The sequence below is a fragment of the Motacilla alba genome, chromosome 1A, assembly GCF_015832195.1.
Source record: "Motacilla alba alba isolate MOTALB_02 chromosome 1A, Motacilla_alba_V1.0_pri, whole genome shotgun sequence".
Lineage (NCBI taxonomy): Eukaryota > Metazoa > Chordata > Aves > Passeriformes > Motacillidae > Motacilla > Motacilla alba.
The window spans coordinates 1,523,300-1,539,508 of record NC_052031.1 but is presented as its reverse complement, the minus strand read 5'-3'; the positions used below and the strand labels follow the sequence as shown (position 1 = coordinate 1,539,508).

The 16,209-nt window shown below is 50.0% G+C and overlaps 1 protein-coding gene across 1 annotated transcript in view; it reads left to right on the top strand.

Moving 5' to 3' along the window:
• The window catches only part of LOC119708268 (collagen alpha-1(VII) chain-like), an 82,404-nt gene extending 69,009 nt beyond the window's left edge, over nucleotides 1-13,395 (top strand). Inside the window, exons 75-83 of the mRNA XM_038154443.1 lie at nucleotides 1,063-1,179; nucleotides 3,977-4,054; nucleotides 5,236-5,289; nucleotides 6,966-7,014; nucleotides 7,779-7,817; nucleotides 8,276-8,428; nucleotides 10,774-10,830; nucleotides 11,840-12,010; nucleotides 13,173-13,395. Coding sequence (XP_038010371.1) covers nucleotides 1,063-1,179; nucleotides 3,977-4,054; nucleotides 5,236-5,289; nucleotides 6,966-7,014; nucleotides 7,779-7,817; nucleotides 8,276-8,428; nucleotides 10,774-10,830; nucleotides 11,840-12,010; nucleotides 13,173-13,186 — 732 coding nt within the window. The 3' untranslated portion in view covers nucleotides 13,187-13,395. The remainder of the gene's footprint in view (nucleotides 1-1,062; nucleotides 1,180-3,976; nucleotides 4,055-5,235; nucleotides 5,290-6,965; nucleotides 7,015-7,778; nucleotides 7,818-8,275; nucleotides 8,429-10,773; nucleotides 10,831-11,839; nucleotides 12,011-13,172) is intronic.
• The last annotated feature ends 2,814 nt before the right edge of the window (nucleotides 13,396-16,209 follow it).

Below are 16,209 nucleotides of genomic sequence, written 5' to 3'. Positions count from 1 at the left end.
GTCAACTGGCTGGAACGTTAGGGTTGGGAATGCAGTTGGAAAAGGGCAGGAAAGAGAGGTCTTCTTAAATTCCCTTCTGTCCATGGATAAAATCCCAGGAGGAGCCAGTTTAGTGTGAGGAGAGGCCATCCAGAGGGGCTGGGGTTCACTGGCAGAGTTATTCCACCACCATTCCCAGGGTAAATCCTTGGGATGCTCTGGGGTAGGAGAAGTTGATCGGGCTGTGGCCACCTTGGCATGGGAAATGGGAAAGGTCTCCAAGCTGATCCCGAGTTCTGTTCTCACCTCCTTGAGGAATTCCCACCTGAATCACTCCTCACCAATCTTCCTTCTCGGCATTCCTTAATTTCCTGCTCTATTCCTTAAAAAAAAGCCACGCCTAAATTTGTACTTTTCCACAAGGGAAAAAAAATCAGGATTTCTGTTAAAACAGTAAATTTTTAAGGAAAAAAAACCCAAACAAAATCTCAGCAGCCTCCATCAAATCTCTTGGCATTTGCCAGCCCTTCAGGCCCTTCCTGCATTCCAGTCTCCAATGGATTTGGGATCCTAAAGGATTTTATTGATAACAAATCTGTTCCCCATTCCCTGATGGTCAAACACCTCCTGAAGTCTCTGGTTGGTGGCTTGGAGATCATTCCCAGGGAATTCTCATTCCCTTCCTCTCCTGGCCTTCTCCTCTCCCACAGATTTGTTTTCCACCACTGCTGGGTGTTGGATTTTTCCTTCTGCTGGGTTTCATGGGAATATTTTCTGTTCCAGCAGCTCCGGGAGAAAGCTCAGTGGTGAAGATGAAATTTATAGGTTTGGGATCTTCCTCTTCCCTCGTTTTCCCCAGGGTTACAAATGAAAAGGCTCTGTTTAGGTGAGCTGGGAATTTCAGAATTCTTGGGAATAGTTGGATGGAAAATCCAAGTCACCAAGCACCTTCCGGACAAGGAAAGGTGAAGAGCAAAGCTCCTTCACCAAAGGAATGTGGGAGGTGTTCCCGTGTTCCCAATGCCATGGAAGTGTTTGGATGAGGTTTGGCTGCCCCATCCCTAAAACCCTTGTGATTCCCAGGGAGCCAAGGGAGTTCCAGGACTGGGAGGATTCAAGGGACAAGCAGGATGGCCTGGGAAGCCTGGAGGGGCTGGAGCAGCTGGACCTCGAGGGCCACAGGGAGAGCCAGGCCCACAGGTGAGCAGCAGGTCCTGAATCCCACAGGAGTCCCACAGGAATCCCAGCAGGTCCTGAATCCCACAGGAATCCCACAGGAATCCCACAGGTCCTGAATACCACAGGAATTCCACAGGAATCCCACAGGTCCTGAATACCACAGGAATTCCACAGGAATCCCACAGGTCCTGAATCCCACAGGACTCCCAGCAGGTCCTACATTCCACAGGAATCCTCCAGGTCCTGAATCCCAACAAGTCCTGAATCTCACAGGAATCCCACAGGTGCTGAATTCCACAGGAATCCTACAGGTCCTGAATCTCACAGGAATCCCACAGGTGCTGAATCCCACAGGAATCCTACAGATCCTGAATCTCACAGGAATCCCACATGTGCTGAATCCCAGCAGGTCCCGAATCCCACAGGAATCCCACGGGCCCTGAATGTCATAGGAATCCCACAGGTGCTGAATCCCACAGGAAACCCACAGGTCCTGAATTCCACAGGTCTGAATCCCACAGATTCTGAATCCCACAGGAATCCCAGCAGATCCTGGATCCCAGCAGGTCCTGAATCCCCCAGGATTCACAGATCCTGAATTCCACAGGTCCTGAATCCCACAGATTCTGAATCCCACAGGAATCCCAGCAGATCCTGGATCCCAGCAGGTCCTGAATCCCACAGGAATCCCAGCAGATCCTGGATCCCAGCAGGTCCTGAATCCCACAGGATTCACAGATCCTGAATTCCACAGGTCCTGAATCCCACAGATTCTGAATCCCACAGGAATTCCAGCAGGTCCTGAATCCCACAGGAACCCCAGTGGGTCCTGAATCCCACAGGAATCCCACAGATCCCAAACCCTACCAGGATCCACTCCTGGACACCCTCGTGTGCCCAAACACCCCTGAAGTGTCCCCATGTCCCCCCTGTCCCGAGCTCTCCCACATTCCCTCTTCCCACAGGATCTCAATCCACAGATTCCATCTCCCGCTTCCTTTCCCTCCAGACATTTCCCCTCCCCTTTCCTCCCCTCCTTTCCCGTCTCTTCAGGGCAGGATCTGACCTCTCCATGGAGAGATAATTCCAAGTGATCAGGACACCAAGTGGTTCATTATCCCAGGATCAGGATGCCAGGGCTTGGGAAGGAGCCGCTGGCTCTCAGCTCCCGTTTTTAATGAATATTTTTGCATTCCAGCCACGCTGGGCACCTTTAGAAATGCAGGGGGAAAAAATCCTGGGAAATGAGATGTTAATTCCATCAATGAGCAGGATCACCCTGCCCTGGAAGTTTTCTTGAGGCAGCTCTGAGAAATAAATAACTTTCCAAAGTGAAAAAAGGCTGGAAATGAAAACTCCCTCCGTGGTTTTGCTGGGAGAGTTTCAGGCTTGGATTAAAGAGCACAAAAATTACCTGGAAGATCCAAGAATCAAAGAAAAGTTGGAATAAAGTAACCTCAAAACCAAATTTTATCCCTAAGCCCTGCTTGATTCCTGACAGCAACAGCAATAATTTGGATTTTGAGGGACAGAAGTTGGGACAATTCCCAATTTTCTGGGAAAACCTGAGTGAGTCTGGATCTCATCAGATCCACTCTCCTGGATCTTCCCAATTTTCTGGGAAAATCTGAGTGAGTCTGGATCTCATCAGATCCACTCTCCTGGTCTCCTTGTCCTAGAGATCTTTGCAGGAATTCTGACATGGATGGGTCACTGAAATATCTCTATTCCACCTCATTCCAGCAGAGTCTTCCTAATTTTTTTCCCAAGCCAATATCCTCTGGCAACTTTTACACCCCATCAGCTCCATCAGGATCAAATTTTGGCAGGATTTTGGCAAATCCCACATGAAAAATAATGTTTTAATTAATTATGTAATTAAAAACTACAATATCAATCTCTGGAACAGGAGATGTTGATCAGAACACGAGGCTGCTCTTCAGAAAGACAAAAAATGTGTGATCCCATGGAATTCCCAAAATAAAAAAGGGATTTAAGGCAAGAAGAGGGATGCAGGGCAGAAAGGATGAACAAGGAACTCAACCCACATCCAGAAATTCCCAATAATTTTTTTTTGTGGCACCAGAGCTCCTTAATCAACTCCTTTATCACAAAATCAACTTTAAAACGACTCCCAAATATTTCTTCCTTTTTTCTTTTTTTTTCCCAAAGACACTTGGATTTTCTCCCTGCTAATTTGCCTTTTGGAAGCTGAATTTTACCTGGAAAATACCTCTGGAAATTGGCATCTTCCTTAAAAATAAGAGCTTGAAGTCACTGAATAAAGGTGCTGAAAGTCTGACCGGGATCTTTAAAAGGAATTTTGAAGGGTGGTTATAGGAAGAAGGTGGAAAAAGGTCCTTCCAGAACAATAAAATATGGATTAAATCCCGCTCCAGCCCATGGAAACAAAATTATTCTTCCTTCTCTTGCTCCCCAGGCTGTGCCTTGCCATGAAAAATAAATCAAAGGAATCACAGGAGGGAGGAGGGAGCCGAAAGTACAAGATTCCCTCATGGATATTTAAAAAGGCTGGAATTTTTGATGTTATTAGCAGGCCCAGAAAAGCCTGTCTGGGATAATAAATGCCTTTTTTTTTGGACACTGATTAAAGAGAGGCTGTGAGGTGCCACTCTTTCCGCCCACACCGCTCCCTGTCTTCTCCTGGAATTAAAGGAGAAGCTCCGGGAACGGCTTGTGGAGGGGGAAAAAAATTCCAGAGCAGATTCCCATCCCAGGCTGGGTTTTAGGGGGAAAATCCCAAAAAAATGTGGGATATCTCTGGAAGTGCTGACAGAACTCTCCTTTTCCTCCCCAGGGTCCTCCAGGGAAAAGAGGAAGATCCCAGCTCTGCCTCCAGGGACCCCCAGGCATGGATGGGCCAAAAGGAGAAGTGGTCAGTATGGGAAGGGTCCAGTGGGGTTCCCAAAATTCCAAACTGGGGTTGGATGAACCTTGGATCTTCCAGGCTTCATTTCTCAGCTCTCCAGATTTTCCAACAAGAGCAGAGCCATCGGAATCCCAAATTCCAGGCATTGGACACGGGCAGTGCTGCCCAAATTCCTGCCTGGAGGTGTCTCCAGCTGGGGGGAAGATTCCTTTGGGGAAACATCAAACTTTGGATCAGCACATCCCCGAGGCAGAGCAGGAACGAACCGATAATCAGTGCAGGGTAATTAACATGCAGTTAATGCTCGGCAGAGAATTCCAACAGGAGCTTTGGATCCCAACCCCAACCTGTTGGGGGTCACTCCCCACACCCTGCAAACCCCAGTGTCCCAAGGGATTTTAGGGTCAGGAGTGGCACTGCTTTAACTGCATGTGCTGCTGGTGGATAATGTGATTTTTCCTGGCACTGGAAGTGAGCATGGATTGAGAAAAATGATCCCTCCAGCTTTAATTGGGATCATCCTTCTTGTGCTCCTTGTCCTTTAATATTTTGAAGTACCCTTAATCCACAAATCCAGTTTCCAGCAGTCCTGAGCAGAAAATTTGTCAGGGTGTTTTTATCCCTTGTTGACAAAGCTCAACATCTCCTGGTTTTTCCATCTTTCCAGCACTGGAATTGCAGCTCCAGCTTCAAATCTTCTGCTTGAGCTGATTCCCAAAGATTCTGTGCGGGCCAGACCCCCTCCATGTATCCCCCTCTTCCAGCTGGAAAATAAACCTGACTTGATCCATGGATTCCATCTCCCAGCTCCTTTCCCTCCGGAGATTTTCCCTCCCCATGGAGAGATAATTGCAAGTGATCAGGACATCAAGTTGTTAATTATCCCGGGATCAGGATGCTGAGGCTCGGGAAGGAGCCGCTGTCTCTCAGCTCCCGTTTTTAATGAATGTTGTTGTGATGGAGCAGTGCTCCCAAAAAAAATCTGTGATGATCTGATGGACGCATGGGTGAGGCTGTTCCTGTCAGCCCACTGAGCAACTCACAGATATCCCTAAAATTTATAGGAAAACACATGAGGCTTTTTAGCCATCTCCCTTCCGAGCTATCATCCCTAAGGAGCACTTATCCCCAGAGCATTTCACGGACAATCTCCGGAGATGTGGTAATGATCCAAGTGTTTTTTACAGGGGGAAAATGGTCCCACCGGGCAGAAAGGAGCCAAGGGAGATCCGGGCCTTTCTGTGAGTGCTTTCTGCCAAGATCCTTTCCCATTTCGGGGGGAAAATGGAGAAAATCGGCCAAAGAGGCCCTAAGAGGCCGAGGGGAGGAGGGAAATGCTGAGAAATGGATTCGCTCCGAGAATATCTGGGAAATGAGGCTGTTGGTGCTACCCAGGGACAGCAGAGCGGGGTGGGAGCAGAGCTGGGCTCTACAAAGCCAAGCCTAAAGCGCCAGGCAGATTTTCCCTCCCCATCTTTGCCGTGATTCCCAGCTCCTGGTTGTCTGACAGGATCGGTGCTCCAGGGCTGATCCAAGCCAAAGGAAAAGCAGGAGAGGGAAATGTGCCCCATTTTCAAAGCCTTTGGGGAAAAGCTGCTGCCCTGGGCTTCCAAATCCTGAGGAAGAAGGAGGGGTTGAGCCGTGTGGATCAGGACAAAATTCCTGGTGCAGTTCCCTCCACATCCCTTCATCCCGGATTTTGTGCCATTTGACTGACACGAGACAATATTTCCATTTTCCCAGGGTGTGGATTGATTTTCCAAGCGGGATTAATTTTAGCAGGGGGGGCTGTGGGAAAGGATCTCCTACATTTGGGCTGCTGAAAATTCCAGCTCCCTACATGGGAAAATGCCCCAAAATTTGGAATCCCAAGAAGGATAAGAGGTGATGACCCCAGGAAGTCCAGCAGGACATTGACCATCGCACAGGGAAGATTCCCAATGGGATCGGTGGCTGTTGGCTGTCCCAAGGATGAAGGATGGGGCTCCAAATCCATGAGACTGGAAGTCTCATTCCATGGGGAATGGTGTTGGCTGGGAAAGAGGCAGAGAAAGCAGGAGGAGGTGCAGCTCCAAATGAGCAAATATGGTTGCACAGCCCATTCCCAAGGGGCAACCCTGGAGGATAATTTGGATGCGGGTGGCTCCGTGGCTTTTCAGAGCTCAGGGAAGTTTGGGAGATGGTGGCTTCAGGGACAATGCCAGGAGGGTGGGGACACTCCTTGGAAAGCCAGGTTTGTGGGTGACATGGGTTGACGGGTGACAAGGGTTTTTAGAGACCCTTCCAGTTTGGGACATGGAATGGTTTGGGATGGAAGAGGCCTTAAAAATCATCCAATTCCAAGGCAGGGATTCCAGCAGAGAGCTGGACTCGATGGTCTTCATTGATCCCTTCCAGTTTGGGACATGGAATGGTTTGGGATGGAAGGGACCTTAAAAATCATCCGCTCCTTGGAAAGCCAGCCCAGGTTTGAGAGGTGACAGGGGTTGGGATCCCAGTCCCTGTGGCCAGAGGAACTGGGTGCAGGAAAACCAGGAATTTCCGAAGGGAATGAGCCACAAACCTTGAACTGAGCTCCCCATGGCACCAAATCTCCGATCTCGTTACACCCCAAATGAGGTGGCTCCACCTCGGTGGGACAATGCCAGGAGGGTGGGGACACTCCTTGGAAAGCCAGCCCAGGTTTGAGGGGTGGCATGGGTTGGGGTCCCATTCCTCATGGCCAAAGGAGCTGCAGGAAAACCGGGAATTTCTGAAGGGAATGAGCCACAAATCTTGAACTGAGCTCCCCATGGCACCAAATCTCCCCTCTCATTGCACCCCAAACAAAGTGGCTCCACCTCGGTGGGACAAGCAGGAAGATGGTGCCAGGATTGGAATTCATCCCTAAATTCTGTTTTTTCCCACTCTGGCACAGGAGGAAGAGGTGAAGGAAGTGCTGAGGAGCGAAATGAGAGGGATTTGTGGTGAGTTGGCCCCGTGGTGACCCTGCCAGCAGCTAAATTGGAGCCATTTCCGTGCCAGCACGCGCCCAAATGTCACCGTCAGCAGCAGGTGGAGCTGGGGCCCCTCTCCAGGAGTGTGGAATTCCGGGCCCTGCAGATTCCTGACCTCCTGAAACTCTCCATTTTTATACCTTAACCCCCCCACCCCTTCCCATTTGGTTTTGTCAGCAAGTCTTTCCCCCATTTCCTCGTGAATTGGGAAGGTGCTGGGTCACTTGGAGCTCACTGGACCTTTCAATCCACAGTTTTTTGTGGCATTCCTTGGCACACAGAATTTTTGCTCCCACAGGGAACAACTGCCACCAGCACCACAAAACAAAGCAAAACAAAACAAAAAAAACACAACCCCCCCCCCAAAACAAACAAAAAACAAACAAAAAACAACAAAAATTCAAAAAAAAACCACAACAGCCAAATTTGGGGATGGTTTTATCCCAGAACCCCAACATTGAAAGTTTTTGGGGTCTTTTTTTCCTTGCCCTGAAGAAATCCATTTCTTTGAGATCCAGCAGAACCTTCCTGCCCCATTCCCAGGGTTTTCCCTAAGGATGTGGAAGATTTTTAGGTTCACCACCACTGGAGTTGTTAGGAAGCATTTGGGTCCTTGAAAAGAGGGGGGAATGGGTGAAAAATAATCCATAAAAATAATTATTTCCTTGGAAAAATCTTATTTAAGTTGGGGAAAAAGTAGCAAACAAAGTCTTCCCTGTCTGTTCTGTCTGCAGGTTGTGGAGGTGAGTTGGGAAGGATGTCCATGGAAAAGGGTAAGGCTGGGAATTCATGCAGGAAAGGATCTTCTCCTTGCCCAAACCAGCCCCAAACTGCAAGTGAAAAGTTGTTTTTAGGAATAAATGTGTTTTTTTCTGGGATTTAGTGCAGGAAATGTTGGATCACCAACGGCTTTTGGATCCTGGTTTGAGGGGGATGGGTCTTCCTGAGAGGAATCTGAGGGATCAGAGGGACTCCTGGAAGTCTCCTGTTTTCACCCTCTCCTCCAGGACGTGCTCAAATCCCTTCCTGACTCCCAGTTTTTAAAGCTGAGCCCACAGAAATCCCAATCCCTGCCCACAAAATTCCAGGGTTACTCCAGCACCCCAAACCATTCCCCAGGATGTGCTCCAGGACTCATGGAATCCTCAAATCCAATGGTCCACGGAGCCTGGAGAGCTGATCTGCCCACCCCAAAGCATTGGATTCATCCTCAGTGACCCTCACTCCACAGGTCTGGAGGTGGATGAAGTCCACAGGCGGCTCCAAGGGCATTCCCAGCCTCGGGATTATGTCAGGAATGGTGGAAATTGGGAAGAAGAGTTTGGCACAACTCACAGCAAGACCACGGTGGAGCCCTTCATGGAGCCACCTGCTCTCCTTGCAGGTGAGTTCAGCTTCCTCCTTCCCATCTTTCCAACCATGGAATCCTCTGGAGCGTTCCGTGATGAATCCTCTTCCCTGGGATTGGGCAGGAATGAGGCAGGGATGGGATTCCCAGTCAGGGCTCCCACGCTCTTGGAGATGACACGAGCTGATGCCCCTGGAAGGTGAGGAAAACCTAAATATTCATGGGATCAGTGGTGATCCCAGCCTTCCAAAGGGTTCCTTTTAAAAAGCTGGGAGGAGGCAGCCATTTCCAGGCTGATTTTGTCCCATTTTTCCCAGTAAAACTTCCATCCAGGCAGAGATGGCATCTCTGAGACCAAACACTCATCCCAGACTATTTCCATCCAGGCTCTCATGAACTTTGTAATAAAGGATAAAACCACGGCTTAAAAACATGGAAAAACATGTTTTCCATGAGCTTTTCCTCGTGGAAAAACAACTGGATCTGTGCCTGTTTGTGTTTTCCAAGAGGGAAGTGCCCTGGGAGAGCCAGATCTGCTCCTAGAGCAGGACAAGAGCCACCCATGGACCTCCTGATCTCCTCACCAGGGCTTGGATTTCCATCTGGATTGGCGGGACAGAGGGAAAACAGGACAGGGGGAAACTGAGGGATTGCGGGGTAATTTGTGGCAGGAATCCTCCTACTTGGAGCTCAAAATCCAAACTTCGGGACAGGATTAAAAAGGAGGGAGAGTTTGGGATCATCTCCTGTAATTCAGCAGATGAAGATGCTCAGATTTTGTCACCAGGAGGAGGAGGAGGAGGGTTGGGCACAATGGATGGCACAGCCGGAGAGATAACTCCAAATAAATCAAAATTCCCATTGCAAATAAACTCCAAATAAATCAAAATTCCCATTGCAAATAAATGCCACTCCAAATAAAATAAAATCAAAATTCCAAATAAATCAAAATTCCCATTGCACTGAGCAAGGCACCCCATGTTGTCACCCTTGCACCCCAAAATCAGCTGCAGTGTTGTCCTGCAGTTCACAGGTGTGGGGGTTTATTATGGGATGCAGATCTGATGTTCTTGGGGGATTTCTTCCAAATTAGGGGGATGGAGCAGTGGAATGGTTTTCCAGCCTGGGGGTTTGGGGTTTAACGAAACGTGATCAAACACTGTCATTAAATCCTCTTGGTCACCCCAAAAATTTCCTCTGGGGAGATCTCAATGCTCCAAATTCCAATCTAAGAGGGAGTTGGGCTCCATGATCCTTCCAACACCTTTTAATTTGGGACGTGGAATGGTTTGGAATGGAAGGGGCCTTAAAAATCATCCAAATCCAGGCCAGGGAGTCCAACAGAGGTTTGGGTTCCAGGGTTTTTACAGGCCTCTTTCCAGTTTGGGACATGGAATGGTTTGGGATGGGAGAGGCCTTAAAAATAATCCAATTCCAGGCCAGGGATTCCAACAGAAAGCTGGACTCAATGGTCTTTATGGATCCTTTCCAGTTTGAGACATGGAATTGTTTGGGATGGAAGGGGCCTTAAAAATCATCCAATTCCAGGCCAAGGGGTCCAACAGAGATTTGGATTCCGGGGTTTTTACAGCCCCCTTTCCAATGTGGGACATGGAACAGTTTGGGTTGGAAGGGGCCTTAAGGACCATCCAATTCCAAGCTCCACGATTCCATGGTTCCCCAGGATGGAGAGCTTTGGGAAGGGTTTTAAGTCAAACCTGTCGATGATGTAAGGCCCCATGTAAGGAATGAACACATCCCAAAAATCCAGCCAAGCCTAGAACCAAACCCCAGCAATCCCTGCTTCCCTCCCACCCCACTCCAGGCGCGCTCCCGACGTCTGTGCCGGACGTCAGAGTCTCCCATCTGGATCCAAACTCGATTTATACCGCGGCAGCGCTCGGGATCAGATGGATGGGACATTCCAGGTGTTATCGAATCATGGCAGCAGCCAACAATCCCATTAAGAGCCGGGGCTGAGGCAGGAGGGCTCATAAATCCCTCTGCTAAGTGACGAGCGCGGAGCGGCTCCGAACGTTAACAGGATTCTGCAGCCGGAGCGTTATTGCCGCCAGATTCCAATCGCTCCCGGCTTTTCCGAGCCTCCCGAACTCCAGCCTGACATTTATCTCCGGCAAACAACCACCAACACTTCCATTTTCTCTGACGAACGCCCAACCTTTCCCACGGAGCTGTTTAACACCATTAAGGGTTTTATTGCCGCCGGTTCCTCGCTGCCCGTGGCCGGTTGCTCCGTGACATTTATTAGGAGAACTCGTTAGCCACGGAAGGCTCCGAGGATCTTTATTTAAATGAGGGATAATTTGTTTGCACGCCCTCATTCCGTGTGGTTTCCTTGGGTTTTTTTTTCCCCCCTCCAGCCCCGGCGCAGCAGATGACGGGAGCCTCGCGGGGAGAAGCCGACAGCCAATTACCAGGTGAAAAGCTGGGAATTAAGTGGCATTTTAGGAAGTCACTTCCCCGGTGGGAAGGGCTGCTCGGCCTTGGGATCAAGGGATGTGGCACTGAAGGAATTACACGAGGTTAAAGCTCAGTTTGGGCTTGGCTTAAAGCAGCTGGGTTTGCCCCAGGGGTGCTGAGGTGGAGGGGGTTTTGATCCAGAAAAAACACGCCAGGAGGATCCTCCTGGAATTCCCTGAACACAAACATTCCTGTGAAAATATCCCACCCGGAATCCAGGGTTTAACCATCCCTTTGGAAAGGTCAGGGGCCACCATGGGTGGAATCACAGGGATGGAGGATGGAGCAGCGCAGAGCTCATCCCACGCTGGGAATCCACTGCTGGATGTCCCCCTTTGTCCCCTGTCTCCTTTGTCCAATCTGGGAATCCACTCGGATTCCCTCTTTTGTTTGATATGGGATTCCACTCCTGGACATCCCCATTTTTCCACTATGGAAATCCAGTGCTGGATTCCCTCCTTTGTCCACTCTGGGAATCCACTCCTGGATATCCCCATTTTTCCACTCTGGGAATCCAGTGCTGGATTCCCTCCTTTGTCCACTCTGGGATCCAGCCCAGGGATGGGTGTGGGGTGTTTTCCAGAGCAAATCCAACCCATGGATGGTTATGGGGATATTTTCCAAAGTGTGGCCTTTTCCCTCCTGAATCCAGCCTCTGGATGGTTGTGGGATGTTTTCCAGAGTGGATCCAACCCCTGGATGGTTGTCGGGGTGTTTTTCCACCTGGATCCAACCCCTGGATGGTTGTAGGGTGTTTCCCAGAGAGAATCCAACCCTTGGGGGTGGTGTGGGGACATTTTCCCACCTAGATCCAACCCCAGGATGGTTGTGGGATGTTTCCCAGAGAGAATCCAACACATGGGGAATTGTGGGGTGTTTTCCCACCTGGATCCAACCCCTGGGGAATTGTGGGGTGTTTTCCCACCCGGATCCAACCCATGGGAATTGTGGGGTGTTTTCCTGCAGCCCGGTGCCTGCAGCCCATGGATGAGGGCTCCTGCCAGCACCATTCCCTGCTCTGGTACTTCCACGGCCCCACCAGCTCCTGCCGGCCCTTCCTGTTCGGGGGCTGCCGAGGGAACAGCAACCGCTTCCCATCCCGGCGGGAATGCGAGCGCCGCTGCCAGAGCTCCCCAGGTGAGGCTGGGCCCTGCACATTCCCTCCTCCTCCAGCCAGGAGCAGGAAAGCCCATCCAGGATTTGCCCACTGCCACTTCCTTAAGGTGGAAGTTGCGGGAAGTTGCAGGGGTTTGTTCCCTTCCCGTTCCCAGATCATTCCAGGAGCTCCTGGACATCTCCCCTGGGCTAATTCCACGGGTGGGATGGGCATGGATGGCTGGACACCAGGATGGATCCACCTGGACACCAGGTCCTGGTGTTTTGGATGTCTTTTGTGCTTTCCAAGGACTGAAATTTAGCAGGAATCTGGGGATTTGTGCCCTCAGAACCCTGGAATGTTCCATCCAAGCACACTCTGGCATCTCCAGCCTCCAGGCAGAGCCTGAAGTCCAACCTGGACCAGCTTGGGTCTGGATTAACAGCCCAGGGTTGGGGTCTCACCTCATCCAGGGGTTCAGTGGGAAAATCTCCTGGAAGCACAGCTTGGCTTCCGTTGCCAGATCCAGGGGTTTTGGGATCCATTTGTGTGGATTTTCCCTCATCTCCAGGTCATCCCAGGGAACATGGGGCCGGGCAGGAATGCAAACCCTGCTCCGAGCAGGGCAGGAGCTGTGACTGATCCCAGCCTTCCAAGGAAAATATTCCTCTCTGGGAGTTCCCTCTGCCTGGAGACCTTTGGGGAAAAAAAATCCATGAATTCTCCACAATCCATTAAAAAATCCCTGGTGAGGTTCATCTGCTCTGGGCTTGAGGGAAACTTAAAAAAGAGAGAGGAATTAAAGGCTCAGATCCGTAATTTTGGGAATCACTCCAAATCCAGGCCCAGCAGCACCAGGAAATGACTGAAGCTTCTCCTGCCCAATTTTTTTCCAGGGAACTTCACAACGCATCTGAAGGTACCTCTAGCATGGTTTGTGGGAAGAAAAAAAAACACTGGGAATGGGATTAATCCCAATCCAAGATCCCTGAGTCCTCCATGTGCCCATTTTTCCTGGCTGGATCCTAAACAGAGGCAGGATCCAGCCAGGATTGGGATATTTGCTTTTTGTGGATGTGGGATGGGACAATCCCGTGCTGTCAGGGACCTCCCGAGCTGCTGCGAGCTTGGGAATTCCAAGAGGGAGCCCAAACTGCAGCCAGCATTCCCATTGTTTCCTCTTCCCTCTTTTTCCCAAACCAGGCAGAGGGAGATGAGCAGCTCCAAATGCTTCAGTCAAATCCAACGGGATTGGGAGGAGTCATTCCGACACCTCCGGGATGGACAAGGAAAACAAACACCAAGACGTTGGAAAAAAAGATGTCGGAAAACTGGAATTATGGACATTATGGGATGAGGAGAGGGAAACCTCTGGATGCTCAGGAAAAGGAGGATGGGAAGAGCAGAATTCCTGAGCCAAACCAGGTGGCACAAATTCCCGAGTTTTATTTTTGTAAAATAAAAATGTCTCAATGCTGTGGAATTCTGGATCATTTGCCTGGAAGAGGGAAATCTTGGGAAGGGCGAAGAAATGTGGGAATATCTGTTTTTCCAGCTGGATCAGGTGAAGCCCCATCCCTTTTGGCCTGACCCTAAATTCCCTGGGACCTTTAGGAATTCTCACCTTCTCCTCCACTTGGGAATTCCCTGGGGCCTTCAGGAATTCCTCCTCCTCCACTTGGGAACTTCCTGGGCAGGTTAAAAGGAGCCATCCCAAAATCTCCAAGAAAAAAACAGGGATCCAAGCTAGGCTTCTCCCTAAAAAATGCCACTTCCAATTCCTTGAGGAGCCTGGAGCTGCAACTTGTGGAAATCTGAGGAGAGGTGTGGAAATCCAGTAAGAGGGATTCCAAGTCCTGGGATTTTGGTCCCATGGAGATACGGACACAGCTGAGAGGGGTCCTGCTCCATGGGACAATCCCTGGGAAAGGTTACAGGATTTCCAATGGGAAAACATGGATTTATTAAAAGTTTTCCCTGTAATTTGGTAAAACTGAGCTCAGATTCCCAAGGTTTCAGCGTTCCCAGATTTCAGATTTCCCGGAATTCGGGGTTGGCCCTTTGCTGCTGGTAGCACAAGTAGGAAAAGGATTCTCCTCACTCCCAAAATCCCAGGATTTTCCTCCCCCACAGTGTCCCAGGCACCGAGGAAGGAGGAGCAGAGATCTGGGGACTTTTCTTCCTTTTCCTCCCCCCCCAAAAAAATGAAAAACGTGGAATTTTGTAAGCCTGGGCAAGGAGCCCTTTCCAGAGTGACAATTCCAGCCTCTCCTCCTGAAATCCTGGTCCGTCCTGAATGGTCCTTGGGCAGGAAAAACATTCCAGAAAAATATTCCCTGGGAGAAGAAACAAAGCATTCCCAGTGGGAAAAGCGGCATCACCCAGAAGGGAGGGATTGGGCTTTCCCACAGGGCTTGGGAACAAGTGGAATTCTGGGGACCATTCCCACATTTTCCCGTTTTCCTGGTTTGCCTGTGTGAATATACCCAGGAATGCTGAAGGATGCTGATCTTGGCATGCTGCAGCCTCTGGAATTCAACGTCCCGGGAAATATGGAATGAGCGAAATTCCAGCCCCAAGGGAGCTGAGACCATCCAGGGGAAAATAAAGGAATTGAAATAATCAGGAAATAATCTCATTCCCAAATTAAACGGGCAAAAATGATCAGGGAAACGGAGACTTGGAGGTTCTTCCCAACTCCTTTAGATGCTCCAGGACCAGGAGGCCAAATCCTTCTCCAGCCTTTAGGATTTGGGATTTGGAGCCAAAAGTTGTGGGAAGTTCTCACTGAGCTGAGGAGAAGCAGAAATTCCATGGAAATCCTTTTCAGAGCTGGGAATCCACATGGGTGGAAGCAGCAGGAGGGGAGGAGTGGACCTGTGGGATTTTGGAGCCTGAGGAAATTCCCTCCCTGTGTTGTTATTCCCAGATTTTTTTGGCCAATCCCTTAATTTTCCCTTTCCAGCCCAGTGCCACCCCTAAAAATCAGACCTCACCTCCCTGGCTTTGGAATTTCTCGGCAGCTTTTGGCTCCAAATCCCAAATCCAAGGCTGGAGAAGGATTTGGCCTCCTGGAGCATCCAAAGGAGTTGGGAAGAGCCTCCCAAGGGAATGATTTGGCTCAAAACCCTCCTCCAAAATCCAAATTCCTGAGGGATCCAAGGGATTTAATCCAGGTTTGGAAGAGCCGGGAAGCGAAAGCCAATATTTAGGCAGGCCTAAAGTCGAGCTCAGTGGATTGAACCCAGCTCAAATTCCCATCAGAGCTCAACTGGAATTTTCTTTTTTAATCCTCCCTGGATTAATCAAATGTTCCCTATGGATTTGCCATCCAGGCTTTGGCAGGGCCTCAGCATTCCGGGAATGGAGCCCCGGCATTTCCCTGGAAATGTCAGGGCAGCCTAATCGAGTTCCTTGAAATTATCTCAGGGCAGGAGTCCAGGGAGAGGTTTTAGGCTTTCCAGTGGCTTTCCAGGCTCCGAAGGAGAAAATTCCTGAACATCCTTTGGAGAAAGGCCTTGGGAAAAGCCAAGCCGAGCAGTGGAAATCTGGGATTTAAAGCACCGCACGCCAGCTCACAAACCCTCACGGAATCTGGAAGTAAAGAGGGGCTTTGGAACGGGATTTGTGGCTCGGGGATGCAAATCCATGGATTTAGGAGCCTTTCCAGGAGGGGATTCCTGGGAATATTGGACATTGGAATATGGATTCCTGCATCCAGCCAGAAAATCTTGAAATCTCCCGGCCGCAGGCTCCGATGTCCGCGGCAGTTCCTAAGCAACCCCGACAAAGGAAAAGGGATGGAGAGGGAGGAGAGGCGGCTCGAGATAATTTGGTAATTGGAAAACGAGCCAGCCCTGAAATGGCCACGGCTGAGCCGCAGCCAGCACCCTCTGGATGTGCCGGAGGATTGGATCCGATCCGTCGGGAAGGGGCCGACAAAATCCTGCCAGCTGGAAAAGCAGCCCGGGAAATCCCTGGTGGTGTTCCCAGCTGGAACTGGGCTCGTTAATTATGGATTTTTACAGTGGGAGCAATTAAAGGTGCTGTTAATGGAGGGCTGGATTTAATCCCGGAATGGTTTGGTTGGAAAGGATCCTAAAGCTCATCCCATGGCCAGGGACACCTCCCATGATCCCAGGTTGTTCCAAGCCCCATCCAACCTGGCCTAAATCTTGGAAAAGCCTCTGTGACTCCCTCCATCCTCTCTGGGAGCTTTTCCTGCCATCCACAGTCCTTT